Below are 18,496 nucleotides of genomic sequence, written 5' to 3' on the forward strand. Positions count from 1 at the left end.
CAAGTCATCTTCTGCCACATCAGTGGGGCACACTGTGCATGTTTAGTGGCAGCAGGGGCTGTCCAACAAGACTGCCCGTGTTAGATACTGTTGAAAAGGGCATACAGGGCTCACCTGGTCAGACAAAATGCCTGGTTCAGCCATTCTTCTACTCTTATGCAACTTCAATACTCTAAATACCATAAGCCAACTAATCATGGAGTAAAGCAGCAGCTTACAGACTCAAGGGAAAAATACAGATCATCTGTCTGTCATAAGAGATGAGGACTTGAAAAATGTCATTGATTTTCTGAAAACATTAGCAAAGATATCCAAAGAGTTTCATTACTATGAAGAGTTTTTTTATGGTATTAATCTAGATTAGTAATGACTGTTCAGAGTTTGTCTAATTCTTTAGTTCTACCTGATGCAATAGAACAGCCTAATTCTTCCTTCCTTTGAACTATGGTCCTGCCCTCTGAAAATCCTTCACTGCTCCTTCCCCTACTTCCTGTTCCAAGATCAGGGTTCAATGTGCCTTTACTACCTTAGCAGTCTGTCCACAGATATTTCAGAAAGGAAAATACTCAAAACTCCTCTACAGCTTTTTACTCCTTTCATTTGTTTTTAGTGATTTGATCACCTGCTGGCCCAGCCACCTGGAGAAAAAAAGAGAAGCAGGATTCTCATTAAAGATCCTCATCATTTTCACAGTTGATGATCAGAGAGAAAGAGGCAGCTCTTCTCGGGTAAGAAAAATAAAAGCATTTTTTCCACACATCATTTTCCATGCCTTTTAGTTGTACAGGCTGCATTTACTCTGACTTGAGTGCCATGGTACTGTAACTGCAGAGACAACCCTTTATCAACCAGTTGGCCACTCTAAGGCAGCCTGATCTCAATCTGAGTCCCGACAGTTCATCAAACCCACCTCCCTCAGCACAGACCCAGTGAATTGCCTCCTAAGACGGGTCCTGACAATCTCATCTGCCCAGTACTATTAACATGGCACTCCTGGCAGGCAAAAGAAATTGCACCGCAGCAGCCAGGAGCTGCCCAGCTGCTGGGCTCTGCTGAGCCACAAGAGGAGCCCAGACCTTTCCAAACTGTGTGTTCAAAAAAGTACATTCTTATGTCTCAGGGTGCACTTGGTAACACAAGGCAGAAGACACAAACACAGCATCACTCCAAGGAAGTGAGCAAGGAGACCCTTGGAGAATTTGATTTTGAGCCTAACCTCTTGGCTTCTGCTGCCTGACAGTTTAGATGAAACCTCCATGAAAGGCCATGAAACTTTACAAAGGAGATAGGCCAATGCCCACCATATTCAGTCATGTCGGTGGGATATTTAGCAGCTGTTAATGTTCTCCTGGAAGCTGTGCCCTGCACAACAGGGTTCTTGGTATTGTTAAATGAACCAATATTTTGCTCTTCTCTAGCCAGCCAGAAACACTCCCAACTGGAAAGACAAAATAATTGTCCATCACTATCTTCCTTCCTGGAAAAAACACTTCATGTTTACTGAACCTATTGTGATTCAACAGTGCAAGCCTGCTGATTTCTAACAAGATTGTGTCGTTTCCTCCAAATCACAGAATATTTCAATATTAATGATACAAAGGAAATAAAATTTTTAAAAGTCCTTACAGCAAAGAGATATTAACATACATGAATAAAATGAAACAAAGTAAATGGTCATATTTGTACCACAGCAGCACTCTGCCTGTTACGCAAGATTTGCTGGGGAGCGGGTGGGGTGAAGAGGAAGTCGTAGGCTCCGTTTTAATTTGGAAACATCTGTCCCTAGGCAAAGGACAAACGTCACAAGGCGCTACCTCGCAAGTTTATTTCTAGTTTCCTTAGACAGTTAATTACACTGCTAAGCTATCCGTAAGTAGCAATTCTATAAAAATGATACATACAGTCTCCATCGAGAGTCTTGGTACTATCACATTTACAGGCAAAGTATGTTTCTGTCAAGTGTATCTGAGGCCAGTTACAAATATACGTAACTGGAATGATTAAAGTTATGCAATTTTCCTTTCCTGCATTATTTCTAAGAATAAATAGTAGGAGTGATATTCTCTAAGGAACAGTGAGCATGCGAATAAGCAGAGGTTTTATGCTCAGCAGTACACCAGATAATGAATGATCCTTTTAGGGATACAAAATAGAAACATTTTCTTTGACTTCTAGTGAAACCTACTTTCATGGTGTCCTCCTAGTCTCCAATTCCCAGCAGCCACAAAGCTGCTGCATAGCGTGCAATACTTAGCAGTTGTTAGTCAAGAAGAATGGCAAGGTCAAGACTGAGGTGAATTCTCAGAACTCCAAAGGCAAGATTTTCAAAGAAAATAGACTTATTTATTTTTTAAAAACATCTCAAAATGACTTCCAAGACTTGTGGCAAGGAACGCTCTCCCTTTTTTTCCTAAGTAACAAACAAAACCAAAGCTGTTCAAGCAAGTTTTACCTTACAGTTTTCTTCACTTCTCAGGCTTCCTGTATTTGAGAGAGCCAGCACGGCTTCACCAAGGGCAAGTCCTGCCTGACCAACCTAGTGGCCTTCTATGATGGAGTGACTACATCAGTGGACAAGGGAAGAGCTACGGATGTCATCTATCTGGGCTTCTGTAAGGCCTGTGACATGGTGCCCCACAACACCCTTCTCTCTAAATTGGAGAGATATGGATTTGATGGGTGGACTGTTGGGTGGGTGAAGAATTGGTTAGATGGTCGTATCCAGAGGGTAGTGGATTTCTTTCTCCATGTTAAGTTTCTTTAATGTCCATATAGCACAAAGTGAGACCACCTACGTGGACTGTTCATGGAGCTCAACTTTGTTCGAGCACTTTCAAGTGCAGGTAAGTGTGAATCCGAGTCCACAGATCCCAGACTTGGTGATTAGGAGCTCCATGAACAGGAGAAGAGGTTCACAGCAATGTCCGTTTGGGCTTGCTTTGTGTCACAGGGGACCCAGAGAAGGGAACTCGTGCACATCACCCTTGCACTGCATCCTCAGCAATAATCCCCTAAGATCGGGATTCCAGTCGGCAGAGCAGGAATGCAGATCCCATCATCTGCAGACAGTACACCTCAAACAACAACCACCAGCCTTTCTTTTCTTCACATGATTTGTGTATATGGATCCCACACTTGCAGGGCAATAAGCATTAGCTGCCTATTTGGAAAGGGGTGAACGGCTCTTACTTGAATCACAATTGCAATACAGCCCTACCAAAATTAACATTTGACCTGAAAGTAATAAATACCTCAACCTCTAAAATTGCCATTCTTTGTTTCTCTAAAGAGATTGTTCCTTGAGCAGACTGCAGAGGTTATTTATCAGATGCATCTCTCTTGGCCAATTGAAAACAAAAACACCCACAAAGCAAACAAACAAACAAACCCCAAATATTTCATTGTCTACACAAACACGAGTAAGTAGACAGCAGCTAACTGTGTGAAGCTTCACTTGGCCAGTTTTTCCTCTTGGCTTTAAGTATTGTGGCTGATGCAGCAAGTACACTCTGGACAGCTGGAGCAGTCCACCACAACTACACTTGATCTGATGAATTCTGCAGTCAAAGAAAGATGAAGGACAGCTAGAGTGGTTTTGCCTCTTCTGAATGATCTCTAGCAGGATATCTACTGTTTCTGACAATCTTCACAAGTCCCAGAAATTTTCACACATGCATGTAGAGGGTTAGGGGGTTGCTATGGCTCTCCTTTGGAAAAAAAAATAAATGAGGAAATAGCCAAATGCTGTGGCTGTTCTCAGAAGCAATCCCTTCCACTGAATTTCCCTCTTCTCTCTCAACAGAGCACAATTCTTGAATAAGGAAAGTCAAAGAATTCAACTATTTTGTTGTGTAAATGGTTTTGCTCTAGATGATACCCAATTCCTGAAACTACTTATTTCACAACGCTGCCACAAGCGGGTAGGAGTAACACAGGGGATGCCACACTTGTGATACCAGAGAGAAACACCTGTGCCCCCCGCTCCCCGAAATCCTTCTGGTATCTTCCAAGAATTGTCTGATTCTTTGCCAATACTTTCCCTTGCCTAGGATAGAAAGCCCTGCTCTCTTCAACAAGGAACAAGAAGGAGAACACCTCCAACAGTTTTTAAGCTGCATCCTTGAGGTCAGGCTATTTCACCAACTAAGTAAGCCATTACGTGAACAGTATGGAGTACTACAGGGTTCAGGATAACAGCAGTATCAGATAATTAATGCCATTAACTTCCCCAAGCAATCATTTTTCATTCAAGTTAACCACAATCAGGATCCCAAAAATTTCCTGAAGATGTACTGACTTAGTAACTACATCTCAGAAGGTAGCATATTCACCCGTACTCAGCAAAGACTACAATATAGCCAAAATGTACTAACTACTACTATTTTTTTTCTTCAGTTATCAGAAGGTTTTTTTTTCCCTGTGTTTTCTCCCAAAGAAACACCATTTCTTCCCCTCAAAGAACATCATTCCTCTTTGTTACTTTGCTAAATAGAAGCCTTTTACCCAAACATTCATTCACTCCACCAGCAACTACAGTCTCTAAATATTTGTAAGGAGTTATAGTCATCTCAGACAAGTCAGGAAATGTCAAAAGAAAAACCAAATTACTAATGAGCTAGAGGGATTGATTTACAGTGATTACAATGGAAGAGTTGAAGAATAAATGACTTACGGTTTAGCTATTTCCTAGCTAAAATCTGAAATGCAACAAAGAGGGTGGAAAATATAGTAACACATAAATATTAAGTCATCAGAAAACTTCTGGTGACAGACAAACACAAAACAAGGAAAAGAAGTTGACAAATTCATATACAATAGGAATCCAACAAACAATCCCCCACGGTCCCCCTAAGCCATCAATGTTTTAAATTAAAATTCTGTTGCAATTTATGCAGCTATTAGTGCCTTTGAAGCAGATACATAATACCAAGTTCCTCTTCCTGTATATGCTTGTCACTTAGGTTAGAAGCTAGGTGGAATTAAAAAAAAAAAAGTATTGTATGTTTATAATAGGTAATGAAAACAATCATACCTTTCCTACTCACTAAACAAAACAGAACACCTTGCCAAACATAAAACTCTGAAGAACCAACTCAGACTTTGAAAGAAGTTACATCTTTCAAATAATAATCTTGCTTGGAATTTCTCATAATTCACTCTACAAACAGCCGTAGCACATTTTTCACGTTAAACAAGGATACTACACTTGACAGAGCACCAGTCTGACTTCAGTTGGTTTCCCTTTGTTCCAAGCATTTTGTTTTAATGAATCACTGACCACATTCAAAAAAGCAGCAGCTGAACATAAGGTTCTAGGCAGACCTCCTTAACCTGGGTGCAGGGTATCAATGAGAGAGGATTATTACCACCACCCTCAGCTACAACAGCCTGAAGAGCAAGTCCTGGTTTATTTTCACTAAAATAAGCAGACACACACCCTTGAAGAACATACAAGAGTTTAAACATGCACTGAACCTAAGCGAGCGTAAAAATAATAGTTTTTAAGGGATGTTTCAGTCAGCCTCCAAACTCTGCAGTTAAAGTGATCCCCAAAGCTTTCTTAGAACTTTCAGAAGTGCGGTTATTTGTCAGCAGCAATCCCATGAAATCCCTCACAAACACACAAGTGTGCTTACGCAAGATACCTAGGAATGCACATACCCACACCACGAACTAGAAAATGCTATGAGCTTAGTATTGTACTCTACTCACACAAAAAAGGCTAGGCCAAGGTTTAATGATTAAGTTTGCAGAAGCATTGCTTAGTCTTCATATAGTTTCTATTCTATTGCTTATGTTCATCCTGTTGTATCTGATACAAATTGTGCTTCTAAAAAAAGACAGCATCTTTGTGCCTGTGTGTGTCTGAAAAAAGAGGGTGACTACCCACATGAAAGGGAAAGTTGCAGCAGACAAGACAGCAACAGCAGGAAAAACGATAACATTCTCCCTTACCTGCTGAATTTAGTGCCGCTTGAGTACTGGGAGTGAGGTTTATGTTTATTTTCAGAGCAGAAAACGTAGCCCCATCTCTCCCCAGTGCATGTAACATCACAATGCAGAGTAAGGCACACTTCATAAACCTAGAGGTAGCCATAAAACTGATGGGGTTTAAGATAAGACCATCAAGGTACAGTGACAGGCACACTGCTTTTCCTCCCACTGCCACGCTAACAGCATTTAAACTCCATTAGACATCAACTATCAGCGTGTTACGATTAGGTAAGACTTACAATAATTCTAAAATAATAATAATAAAAAGGTATCTCAGCTGAGGTAGCATCCAAATAAACGGAGCTCAAGTAAGCGCACCTATTTTCATTGCAAGAAGCAAATCACAGCACAAAGACTGTTCTGTACTTTACTGCTGTCTGTCTAAAGAGGCCGCAATGCCACTTTCAGGGACGCACTTTCGAACAGGCAAACACATTTTAAATTGTTATTCCCATTCTAATACAAAACAAAAAATTATTTGCATAAATACAGCTTTAAACCTCTTAAAACCACACAGGACAATTGACCAATATTGCTTTTATATTGCAGGTTTGACTATGCAACAAAATGTAGGTGCAGCTACGGCAAACCCTCCCAGCTGTGTGGCTTCCTTCCAGTTACTGTTACCACACCACCGTTAACCATAATAACCTACTCCTGCTGTTGTTACCCTATGACTGTTAGTGCAGTCTAAGTACATGCTACTGTCACACTTTCATTTCAATAACCTAAGAAGTTTAATTCATCCTCAGAATGCCTGTGTGGTCCCTCTAGTTCATTTTGAAATTTCCAGCAAACAAACAATACTTATTTTATGTATTTATTTACTTTAAATGCTTTGCCCTCCTAGGTAGACAGTATATACTCGCCACCATATTCCCAATTCAAAACCAGGTAAAGAACAAGAGCCAGAGACTAAACGCATTGTAAGAGTTATTAAAACATCCACAGACAGTACAAAGAGCTAAATTTTCAAGTCACCGGTGTCGCACAACTGCTCACCCTCCCCTCGCTGCAGCTGCTCCGAGCATCCCTGCTGGGTGGTGGGTCCCTGCCAAACTGAGAGCGCTCTGGGGGCAGGAGGGGCCGATTCCCCCAGTCCCACCTTTAAGCAGAGAGAGAACTGAAATACCAGGTCGTCTTTCCCAGAAGGCCACCCAGACGGAGAGAGGGAGCCGGGGGCCGCCCTGCCCCATGCCCCGCTGGAGAGAGGTGGGGTGCGGCTGCGGGGGCTCGCCTCATCAGGGGAACCCCCTCGTGCTGCAGGAAGTCTGAAAGAGGTGATTTACGGGCAGGATTCATTCCCATCCCACTGAGCAGACAGTTCAGCTGAAAAGTATTAATCTGGGCCCTGTAAGCTTGTTAAATAATGAACTTTACCCTTAGGCTGAAAAAAAGGGGGGAGGCAGTGTTGCACAAGCTTATCAGTGCCCACTTGCTGCAGAACATGCCCTTGCAAGAGCTGTGTATGAAGAACTACTACTATTTATATCTGTAACGCTTCCAAGTTGCTGCAAATCTCTAGGACAAGATTAATGCGTAACACTTAGCTGCATAAAAACACAATACCCTTATTTTCTGCCCAGCGTTTCCTCCTGTGTTGGAAGATCCTCTACTTCATCCACACTTTTTAAAATGGAAGTTTAAAGTAGAAGTTCTTAAAATCAGAGTGAACAGAAATAAAGATATTGTGTAAAGAGTTGACCCAAAAGGCTGCATGACCTGCACTGAGGCATCAGTTTAATCTGCAGCAGAATGGCATATGGATAGAAAGTAAAAACAGAAGAAGCATAACGTCTGTGAACACAAACTCAAGGGATCATGCATTTTTCACTGAAGTTCAGAAAGTTCAAGCAGATGACTTTTTACTGACAATATAATAATATTTTCCTTGAAACAATTACTTACAGTTTACTTAATACTTTCGTAATTACTTCAGACATTCATCTCAACATTCTCTCATCACAGGAACAAATACGCACAGTACTCACACACTCAAACAGTTCCAGCAAAAGCAATAAGCTCACAACTAAAGACTTCCAACATGACTAAATCTGCTTGGATCCAGAGTCATTCTCTCTCTGTCCCTACTACTCACCAGTAGTCAGGCACAACGACATTTTTCTGTTAACGTAATCGCTTAACACATGCTATCCCACTCACTTCCCGGTCCCTTGACCTTTCTTCCTTTGGTTTGCTGACAGTTCCACTTTTTTCCAGGGAGCACTTGCACTTCTACACGACACAGTACAGTGGCAACTCCCAAAGGCTTGGAGGTTTCTTCAAGAAACACAGTGACTGTCCACAACACATGCACGGGAACATACGGCATCGCTTAGGAGAATACCCTCGCTGTCAGCTGTTCCACCTCAGCAGTTTAAGTGTATGAATGTGCACCATGCTCCAGTTTGGATTCTTTCTACCTTTTTAGCATTTTGAGGCTTTACAGCTTAAATGCAGTAAATAACTGACTTAGAGCCACGGGCTGGAAAGAGTTGAGGTATTTTTACCCTTCACTAAGTTTTGCATTTTTTTTATAAATAGTCTAAGTGATAAGAGTGACCAGCTATACTGATTTTGCTTTCCTGTTTTTAAATACTTAAGCTTGAAAAATACTTGATAAACACTTAAACAATATGATCATTGATAGCATACCGTCATTCAGAAAGTTATTTTCATATTATTTGAAAAGCATGAATTCTGTGAACAACATATGGTCTACAACAGTTTAAATACCTGAAATAAGTACGACTATAAGTATGCTATCAAAACTTGACTTCCCATGTAGTTAGAGTAAAATCTCCCAAACTTCTATTCAGTGTAACAAACAGCGACAGGAAAAAAAAAATAATCAGAATATCAGCTTAACTTTTAATCCACACACTTCCCCCCTCCATACTGAAATGAATAACAAATAAGCTGGGTCATGACTGCTTTCAATAAGTAGGTCAGAAATCTTCAAAACAATGAGACGAGGATAAGAGTTGTTATAAGCTCAGACATCAAAGGTCTTCCTAATAATGCCACATTGCTTATACAACCACATACTATGCATCCTTTCTATGTATCAGCATACCGGGAACTGCAAAACCACAAGTACCAAAGGTACTTGAATTCTACGTTACGAAACTTACTATGCAACCAAGATTAACACAGAATTGTAAGTATTCGTGACTGGAATCTGAGAATTTAAGCCCAACCTTCACCGTGCGCCTGGGCAGAATAAAAATTCTCAGACTGGAGCGTCACCTTACACCTCCCGTCAACTCTGTCACGCAGCAGCGACTCATCCAAAGCGTCAATAACTCTAAGAGACTTTTCAACAAGTGGAAAGTCTCGGGTTTTGTCGCCATCGTCCCCCCACGCCTCCCTCGCCGCTGCGCTCCCGCGCACAGCGGCCGCCAGCCCTCCCGCCCGCGCTCCGCGGCCCGGCCCGCGGCCGGGACCCCGCCGCTCCGCCCGTACTGGAGCGGCCTCGGTACCGCCTGCCAGCGCCAGGGCGGGGATCGGCTGGAGTCGGCGGGTCGCTGCCCTGTCCCAGCTCCGCTGCAAACGGCGGGGCCGCGGCCGGGACCGCTCCGCGCCGGGCAGCCCCAGCGCCGCGGCAGGAGCAGAGCCCTGGGGCTGTCTCTGCCGATCAGGTGTTTTGCGTTTCTTTCTAATCCCCCGTGCAACCTTCCTTCCAGCAACCCTGAAAGCCCAGACAATTTCTTTTTTCTCCTTAACCAAATCCTTCCTCCACTTTTGAAGAACCCCCCGCTTAAGACGACTTCTCCCAAATACTCTCTTCGGTGGGATTTCCAAGCGGTCCGTTCAAAGGAACTCGGAGCCACATGCCCAGAGGAGCGAGCTGGCATCTGCAGCGGGGGCATGGGCTTACCTTGGCCTCCCCCGCGTCGGGCTCCTCCTCGTAGTACCCCTGGCCGGACTCGTAGGCGGCGGCGGCGGGCGGCTGCCGGGGTCCCAGGAGCACGGCGCCGGCAGCAAGGCAGCAACCCAGGGAGAGCACCCCCAGCAAGTGCATTGTGCAAAGATGGCAGCGCGGGCGCGGAGCGGGGCCGCGGGGCAGTTGGAGGAATGCAGGCGAAATTATGAGGCTCCTTCTCTTCCTCTCCCCCCTCCCTCCCCTCGCAATATCCAAGGCAGTAAAATCCGTGGGATTGAGAAGATGCGGTAGCAGCAGCTCCTAGACGCCGGCAGGGGAGTTCCCAACTTTCCCAGCCGCTTTGCAAATTCTCACCAAAGTTATCCGGAGTTTGCCAGGTAAAAAACCCACCAGGAAACCGGACATCCGAGGCTGCGCTCACTCAGGAGCAGGGGAGGTAGAAAGCGCAGAGACGACGAGAAGGAGGAGGGAAGGAGGGAAAGAGAGCGAGCCAGCGGCAGAGCGGGACCGAGCGGCCGCTCGCACCCGGCGAGTTCCCTTCGCCCTCCCGCGCGGGCCGGGCCGAGGGGCTCCGCGCCGCTCCGCCCGCCGCGGAGGTCTCTCCAGACGCCTGTCAGCGGCGGCGCGGCCGGGGGGTGCGCGGCGCCTGGGGCTGCGCGGCGGCGGGGGCCGCGCATGGCGAAAGCGCCCTCTGCCTGCGCCTCCGCGCGGCGAGAGGGGGCCGGCGGCGGCCTTCCGCCGCCTCCTCCTTCTCCCGCTGGCGCCGCCTGCCGCGGCGCCGCGCCCCGGGGCGCGGACCGCACCGCTCCGCACCGCGGGCAAGAGGGCGCCCGGGGCGCGCCGGGTGGCGGCTGTGCCGGGGAGGAGAGACGAGCAGGCCCGAGCCTCCCCGGCCCAGCGGGCACAGCTGGGGCCCGGCCCGCCCCGAGCGCCTTGGCTCCGCCACGATTAAGCCCGCTGTAGGTCCCAGCCCCGAGGGGAAAGCCAAGCGCTCGGCTTGTTTCGTTCGGCTCCGAAACCGCCGGCTGACGTTGGCTAAGGCGCACACGGAGCCTTGTCTGAAATCGTGCGAGAAAGGTTCAGTTACTTGCTGAGCAGTGTTGGCAGCTCCACTTGAGAGAGTATAGCAGCGTTGCAGCTTTTTTTGTCCACACAGAGAAGAGTGTGCTGTGTTAGAGTACCCCGAAGCGTGCGCTATTTATCTGTAGCCTTCCTATCAATGACATCTTAAAGCCATCTTTGAACAGAAGTTACACCCCATTCAGAGCCTTAAATAAAATAGAGCATAGATAACTGTGTTCCAGTCACACTGTGATTAAAAGTTGTTTTTTTTTAAAAAAAAGCCCAACAGCAAACCCAAAGCGGATTGCACATTGCTAACAAAGTAACACCCTAGAGCCTACTCAAATCTCAGCTATGTAAAAGGTTACATTCCCTGTACTATTATTTTTGCTTGACGTGAACAGTTATTGAACCTTGTGTAAACATTTAGAAAGCTTTTCAAATTGCTCTGCATCACTTTTACACATCTTTTGGTAACAAGGCTATATGGGAACAAACTGTGGGGGCAGATCCTTGGCTGCCTTGGCTGGGTGCTGGCAGCCTGCTCATGTTACACTGCTCTTATTCTTTGGGAATCCCATTATGTAACTATTCAGGGAACGACATTCTGGGACTTTATGCATAAAGGTGGCTCTAGCAGGCCTTTAGGTACCTCCTGTTGTTTCAGATTTATCCTTTATCATTTTCAAGACAGTATTTCGACTTGCTGGTACACAAATTATTTTGATGCTAGGAAGTAATCACTTAATTTGCAATCCAAATGAAATCTAAAGTTTAAATAGAGCTACATTTAAAAACAGTTTTCATAGTTACTACAAAGTTATTAAAGGACTAATGCAGTCACAATGCAGTAAAGCAATTAAGCGAACAGCTTAAATAGCAGAACAGCTATGAAGATATAAAATAGTATACATAAATTAAGAAGCCTATTGTTCTTCAGTGGACCCTTACAGCACTGCAGATCAAAGCATAGGATTAAAGCCTGAAGAGTCCAGGATGCAAAACCCATCTAAACAGAAATACAGCATTACTGCTTTGAGTTTAAACATGTTAAAATTTCTCAGAAACATCACAGACTGGTGTAGAAAACAAGTTCTTTTGCAGCATGCTAATAAAACCCGCCTGACAAATCATGCACAGATAATATTATTTCAATAACCGAGTGCCACGCAAGGAGCGCCTCCCCGTAACGAAATCACAAAACAGGATGGAACATACCGCTCCTGCTGTGCCACCATAATATCAGCTGGCTTCATTATTTGTTCCCCAGCACTCTCATTCTGTCCCTTCCCCCCGCCCCGATTCATAGAACATCCATCACGGGATCAAAGGCTTTTATGCAAGAGAGCATTTCCACCAGCTGCTCTGTACAGCAAGTTTAAAGTGTCATAACTGAAAGCTGGTAATCATAGTCTCAGTGCCTCAAGTCACAGTCTAATACTAAGGTTTTTATTAAGTGGTTGAAATCTATGACACCTTATATCTTCTGTTTGCCAACAAATAAATATTCCATTGGCTCTGGGTGACTTCAAGATTTTCCTCAATTCAGGCTATATTTCTTTCCATCCCATAGAAGATGGCTAATTTAAAGGTTTGCTGATTTAAAAAACTTTTCTCCTTTCCCCACCACCTAATGATTAATATTCTTCCTCTTGTCTTCAAACTAAGCAGAAATCAGCCTACAGAACTTTAAATTTATTGTCCTAAATGGCACTCAGTACACTGGCAGTGAACCGACCTTATAACACAAATTAGTAAAGAGATATCCCTAGTAGTGTAGAGATACAGGTCTAGGTCTTGCCCTGTTATGTTTCAATAGCAATGATAGCTACTATTGACAAAGGAAATTTTTTATGTCAGAAGTAAGATTCCTTCAAATGAATTCTCTTGATGTTGTTTTTAAATTGCCTTAAAAAAATCCAAACCCCCAGTCTGTTGTTCAGGTTGGTGTAACATACATCTGTCAAGCACATTCCTCTCCTGTGCCTAGACATACCTGTTGCTTTCTGAAATGTGGATGTGTTTAAATACCTGTTTCCTATCTCCATTCATGGGCAGTATGAAAAGTCAGAGAGGAACTGCTAGAAGAAACGTGAGCTAAGACTGTGGAATAGAAAAGTGTCAATAGCAGCAAGAAAAAACAGTAGCTTTCTATTGTAATTTGGTCTACTTGCTTATTTTAGAGTTAAGTGTTAATGTTAAATGTTTTCTTTTCACAGAATGTCATTTCTGTTCTCCTTACATTTAAATTTTTTTGCTTGATTCAGACAATCTCCTTTGCATTCTTAAGTAGACATATAGAAGCATGCCTAAGAGTTTAAAAAAAAAAAATCACAGACAGCATGGTTTGCTTTTGTTTCAACTCTTACTGGCGAGTTTTAGGGGAATTTATATTTAATGTATATCTCAAAGACAGCAAACATTGTTCCCTGAGTGCAGCAACTCAAAAGATTGTGGAACTGCCCAATCCAAAAGATGAAGGCACTGTGATAACCTTCAGTCCTTAGTTCCTCTAGACATAAGACTCCCCTATGTTTCCTCTAATGCTTAAAAGCATGGGAGGAAAAAAAAAAAAGGATATTGATTAGTGTCTTAAATATCAAAGTCCTGTGCAAATACTGTAAGTGAGCCTGATGTCCATAGGGGGAAAAAAGAAAAAGGCATTTCTGATTCAGTGCCAAACTACTAGAACAGCTGCTCATTAACGCATTTTCTGCCAATTGAATCTTTCCATCCCAAATTTTATTACACGTTTCTTATATTGCTTATCCACTTTGGGTAACCAGTTCTATGGAAGAGACACTTAGCTACTGAAAAATGATGGTGCAGTGGATTTCAGGCTGTAGAGTCCACTTCGCTCCTGAAACCCTCTTCTTTATATAAAACACATATGATTTAATGGAAACAGTTAGGAGTACTGCAGTTTTACCGATTATGTGCATAATAGCCTTATTCCTCAAAAGCAGATTTTAAAACATATTTTTTTGTACAAGCCCACTTTTGGTATTTCCTTACATGATCCTAGAAAAGGATCTAAGTGTGGTGGCTTGAAGATCAAACTCGACCAAAGTCTTTTCCTTGACTTTGATCAGGCATCCTCACTGTAAAACTTCACCCATGAGAAACTTCTACATCAAACCTCCAGCTAGGGACCCTGAAATGCAGCTTTACACATTCATTTTATCTAAAAATATTGCCAGGATGAATAATTTCATTCCAATGAGAAAGATGTCACTGCTGCAAAATAATTTTCTGCAATGCTTGACCTAGCAACCTGCACTTTTTTATTATCTAGAAATTTCTCTTTCATTTGGTATAAAAGTTGGTACCTCTTGAAAATTAATTAACAAGACAAGAATCCTTGGTCTTCAGCCCTTTGACACTGGCTGATATTCAGGGATTACAGGATTGTTGGGAATTCTTTGTTCTCAGGTATTCTCATTCTAAACTGTTAAAATCAAGACTATTGGCATCTAACATTAGAATTTCTCTGTGCTACAGACTGGATGACTGCAATAGTGTAAAACCCTTGCAACCCTTGCTATAGCAAGGGGTTAGTCTGGTGCAAAAATAGACAGCAGAAGGCAGCATCTGAAGAAAACTGTTTGAATTCCCCAGAGCAAACTACGTATCTCTAAATCTGCCCTAAATTTAGAATGGAGGAAGCCCTAACACGCATTTTATTCAGCTGTCTTACATTAAGATCTTTCTCTTTACCATAGATTTTCTTCCCACTTGTGATGTAAGGTCTCATACAAAAACAGGTATGCAGAGAATATTGATTTAACATCCTGTAAACTAATTAATCTCTCCATGTATTCATGATGTTCATTGTTATAACCTCTGACTATAAACAATAAAATGACTGATTGTAAATTTATGCTGCTTCTCAACTGAAAGCTGTGCGCAGTCTAAACTGTGTCTAACTGAAGCCATGTCATTATATAAACAGATTTAGATTTAGCAAAACACCTTAGCACTTAACAGCACACGACCGCTACACATACAAACTCTTATGTTACATTCCTTCCCACAGTAGTCTTCCAAGTGACAATCTACAAGATAAAGAATGTATTAGAGCTATAAAATTTTGGAATGTAACAGAACAAAACAGTCCTAAATCAATTCAAGAGACATTTCTATATAATTGCTAAAATAATGGCAAGAATAATTATTTCTATGAAGAGATGCAACTACAATTAACTTTGTTTCTGCCTACATCTTCTCCACTCATATATATTCTGCTGCATTCCCCCCTTTTTATTCAGTGCTTCAAACCTTCTGTTCAATATTTTGGCTGTTCTGGAAATTAAGAATATGCTAACTCTTCAGATGCAACTTGCTGAAGTATTAAAACTTCAGAAAATTGTCAGGTGGTATTGAGACAAATATATTACACTATTCTGGGCTTGGAAATGAAATATTACTGATTATGATCCTCATTCTTCCTTATTATTTAATAGGTTTTCCTTACCAAAAGTAATTTCTTCTCCTGCTCTTTTTATAATAGCCTTTTACATATTTGAGCACTTACCCTTCCTTACTTAGTCACCTTGTTTTAAGCTAAATAAGATCAGTTTTCCCAACATTTCTGTACAGCTTTTTATTTTGTTAAAGTTCTGCTTGTCCTTATAACTGTCATTTGAATGATCTTCAGTTGATCCAGAGGTTCTTCGAAAGATGATGCCCAACACTGAAAAAGGGTACTTCAAAATTGACCTGTGTTGAGCAGAACAAAAAACCCCAACCCATTCTTCTGCACATGTATCCCCATATATTATTTGCCTATCAGGCAGATTCATGTTCAGCTTGCAATCAACTGTAACTCCTGGATATTCTTTTTCGGAGGATTTTCTATCCAGCTAGATATTTCCTTTCCTGCAGTTGTAGATCTGACTCTTCCAGTGTAAGTGGAGCACTCACATTTCCCAACAGAATGGTGTCCACTATCTCCCATTTTTTTCCAGTCATTTCTTGACTTTATCAAGATTATTTCCAATTTTAAGCCTACCTGTCTGTGCTGTCCTTGCTAGCTAGATCTCATCTGTAAAGGGAACAAAGTAAAGGTGTATTCACAGAATCACTAAGGTTGGAAAGGACCTTCAAGATCATCAAGTCCAACCATTAATCCAGCGCCACCATGCTCACTAAACCATGTCCTGAAGCGCCACATCCACACGTTTTTTGAACACTTCCAGAGATGGTGACTCCACCACCTCCCTGGGCAGCTTGTTCCAATGCTTGACCACCCTCTCGGTGAAGAAATTTTTCCCAATATCCAGTCTCAACCTCCCCTGGCACAACTTGAGGCCATTTCCTCTCATCCTGTCACTGGTTACGGGGGAGAAGAGACAACTTCAGGTAGTTGTAGGGAGCGATAAGGTCTCCCCTCAGCCTCCTCTTCTCCAGACTAAACAACCCCAGTTCCCTCAGCCGCTCCCATAAGACTTGTGCTCCAGCCCCCTCACCAGCTTCGTTGCCCTTCTCTGGACACACTCCAGCACCTCAACATCCTTCTTGTAGTGAGGGGCCCAAAACTGAACACAGGATTCAAGGTGCAGCCTCACCAGTGCCAAGTACGGGGGCACGATCACTTCCCTCCTCCTGCTGGCCACACTATTCCTGATACAGGCCAGGACGCTGTTGGCCTTCTTGGCCACCTGGGCACACTGCCGGCTCATGTTCAGCCGGCTGTCAACCAGCACCCCCACGTCCCTTTCTGCCAGGCAGCTCTCCAGCCACTCCTCCCCAAGTCTGTAGCATTGCATGGGGTTGTTGTGGCCAAAGTGCAGAACCTGGCACTTGGCCTTATTAAACCTCATACAGTTGGCCTCTGCCCATCGATCCAGCCTGTCCAGATCCCTCTGCAGAGCCCTCCTACCCTCCAGCGGATCAACACTCCCACCCAACTTGGTGTCATCTGCAAACTTACTGAGGGAACACTCAATCCTCTCATCCAGATCATCTATAAAGATATTGAACAAGACCGGCCCCAGAACGGAGCCCTGGGGAACACTGCTTGTGACCGGCCACCAGCCGGATTTAACGCCATTCACCACAACTTTCTGGGCTCGGCCATCCAGCCAGTTCCTCAGCCAGCAAAAAGTAAACCTGTTTAAGCCACAAGCTGCCAGTTTCTCCAGGAGAATGCTGTGGGAGACGCTGTCAAAGGCTTTACTAAAGTCCAGGTAGACAACATCCACAGCCTTTCCCTCATCTACTAGGCGGGTCACCTGGTCCACCCATGCTGCCCTTGACTCCTTGTGGTCAGCAAAAGCGTTGTTAGTGACCTATTGCAAGGTTTAGCTGAGGGTCAAAACTTCCCTCCTGAGGCGCTAGTTCAGACTGCAGGGTTTGCTTCAGCCCATCTTACCAACTCAGAAACCAAAAATGCCCAAATGTGGGGACATTCATATCTGAGATTCTTGCTTAGTCTCATCTTCATTTTTCACAGATTTGAAAATAGTTGATTAGTTTAAAAGTTATGAAAGAGAGGTTTGTGATTTGGGTTGTGTTTTGGTTTGCTTTTTGCTTTGGGTTTGTTGGGTTTTTTGTTGTTAGTTTTGTTTTGTTTTTTTTTTTTTTTTCCCCTCAATACACCAGGTAGTGAAATTCCAGAATTTGTTGTTACAAGAAGTTGGAGGTAGACAGCTACGAGGTTTAAAAATGGATCAGACAAATTAATGAAGATCAGAATCATAAACGGGTTTAAAAAAAAGGGAAAAAAGGTAGGAGTAGAGGAGTACAATGTTGCATACCTAATTCAATTAATGCAGATGCTGGAAAATTCTGAAGGAAGCGGACTGCAGAAGCAGACAGTCTTGTGTGCTAAATAGCATGTTCAGCTGCAACTGCTGGAGACGGAAAACTAGATAGACAGTCGAGACAGATGGTTTATCTGAGCCAATAGGACATTTCGTATATTTCAAGGGAAACTGCATCAATTTCTCATTGATTCAGGTCCAAACCACAAAGTAAATTTGTCCTTGCATTTTAGTCTCATGTTCAGACCACGTACACTTAGTCATAACAAAAATACTTATTTTTACACATCATTATTGCACCAGAAGTCAGTCCAACAGATTGGGTTGGAAGGAAGTACACAGGAAATCCAATCTGTAAAATATTCTTTATCATCTACAATGAAAAGAATAAAAAGAGTGCTATTGCCATCATTGTTGAAACTAGATTTAATTATTCCCTCTTAAAAAGAAAGAGAACCTAAACCAAACCCCATGTATCTGCTTTTTGGATACGTATCACAGAAAAAGAGTAAAGCAGTAGATTTTTGTTTTGATTTGCTTTTGTTGTTAAACAAATGATAAGACAAAGCAAAACAAGAAACCTACATACCAATTTTCGGTCAGGAAGTTACCATTACTAATAGTTCGAATTGGCATCATGCTTAACTTGGTTACTAAGAAGCTAAACAATTGCTTAATAAAAACCATAACATGTTCCCTTCAATGAGTTGTATGTTTTGTGCTGAATCAAGAGCGTTATTGTTGCTATCAGACCTAAGGATACACCCTGAGCACAAAACCAGAAGGATGA

General features: G+C 43.0%; 1 protein-coding gene across 1 annotated transcript in view; it reads right to left on the reverse strand.

The window, feature by feature from the left end:
* VEGFC (vascular endothelial growth factor C) overlaps positions 1 to 10,557 on the reverse strand; it is a gene marked incomplete at its 5' end in the record, with an annotated part of 81,895 nt that extends 71,338 nt beyond the window's left edge. The window contains 6 exon segments of the mRNA XM_081999456.1: positions 9,875 to 10,106; positions 10,108 to 10,192; positions 10,195 to 10,297; positions 10,301 to 10,349; positions 10,351 to 10,418; positions 10,420 to 10,557. Of these exon segments, the coding sequence (XP_081855582.1) occupies positions 9,875 to 10,106; positions 10,108 to 10,192; positions 10,195 to 10,297; positions 10,301 to 10,349; positions 10,351 to 10,418; positions 10,420 to 10,557 (675 nt within the window).
* Positions 10,558 to 18,496: the final 7,939 nt, after the last annotated feature.

Source organism: Phaethon aethereus (genome assembly GCF_964289735.1).
Source record: "Phaethon aethereus genome assembly, chromosome: 4".
NCBI lineage: Eukaryota > Metazoa > Chordata > Aves > Phaethontiformes > Phaethontidae > Phaethon > Phaethon aethereus.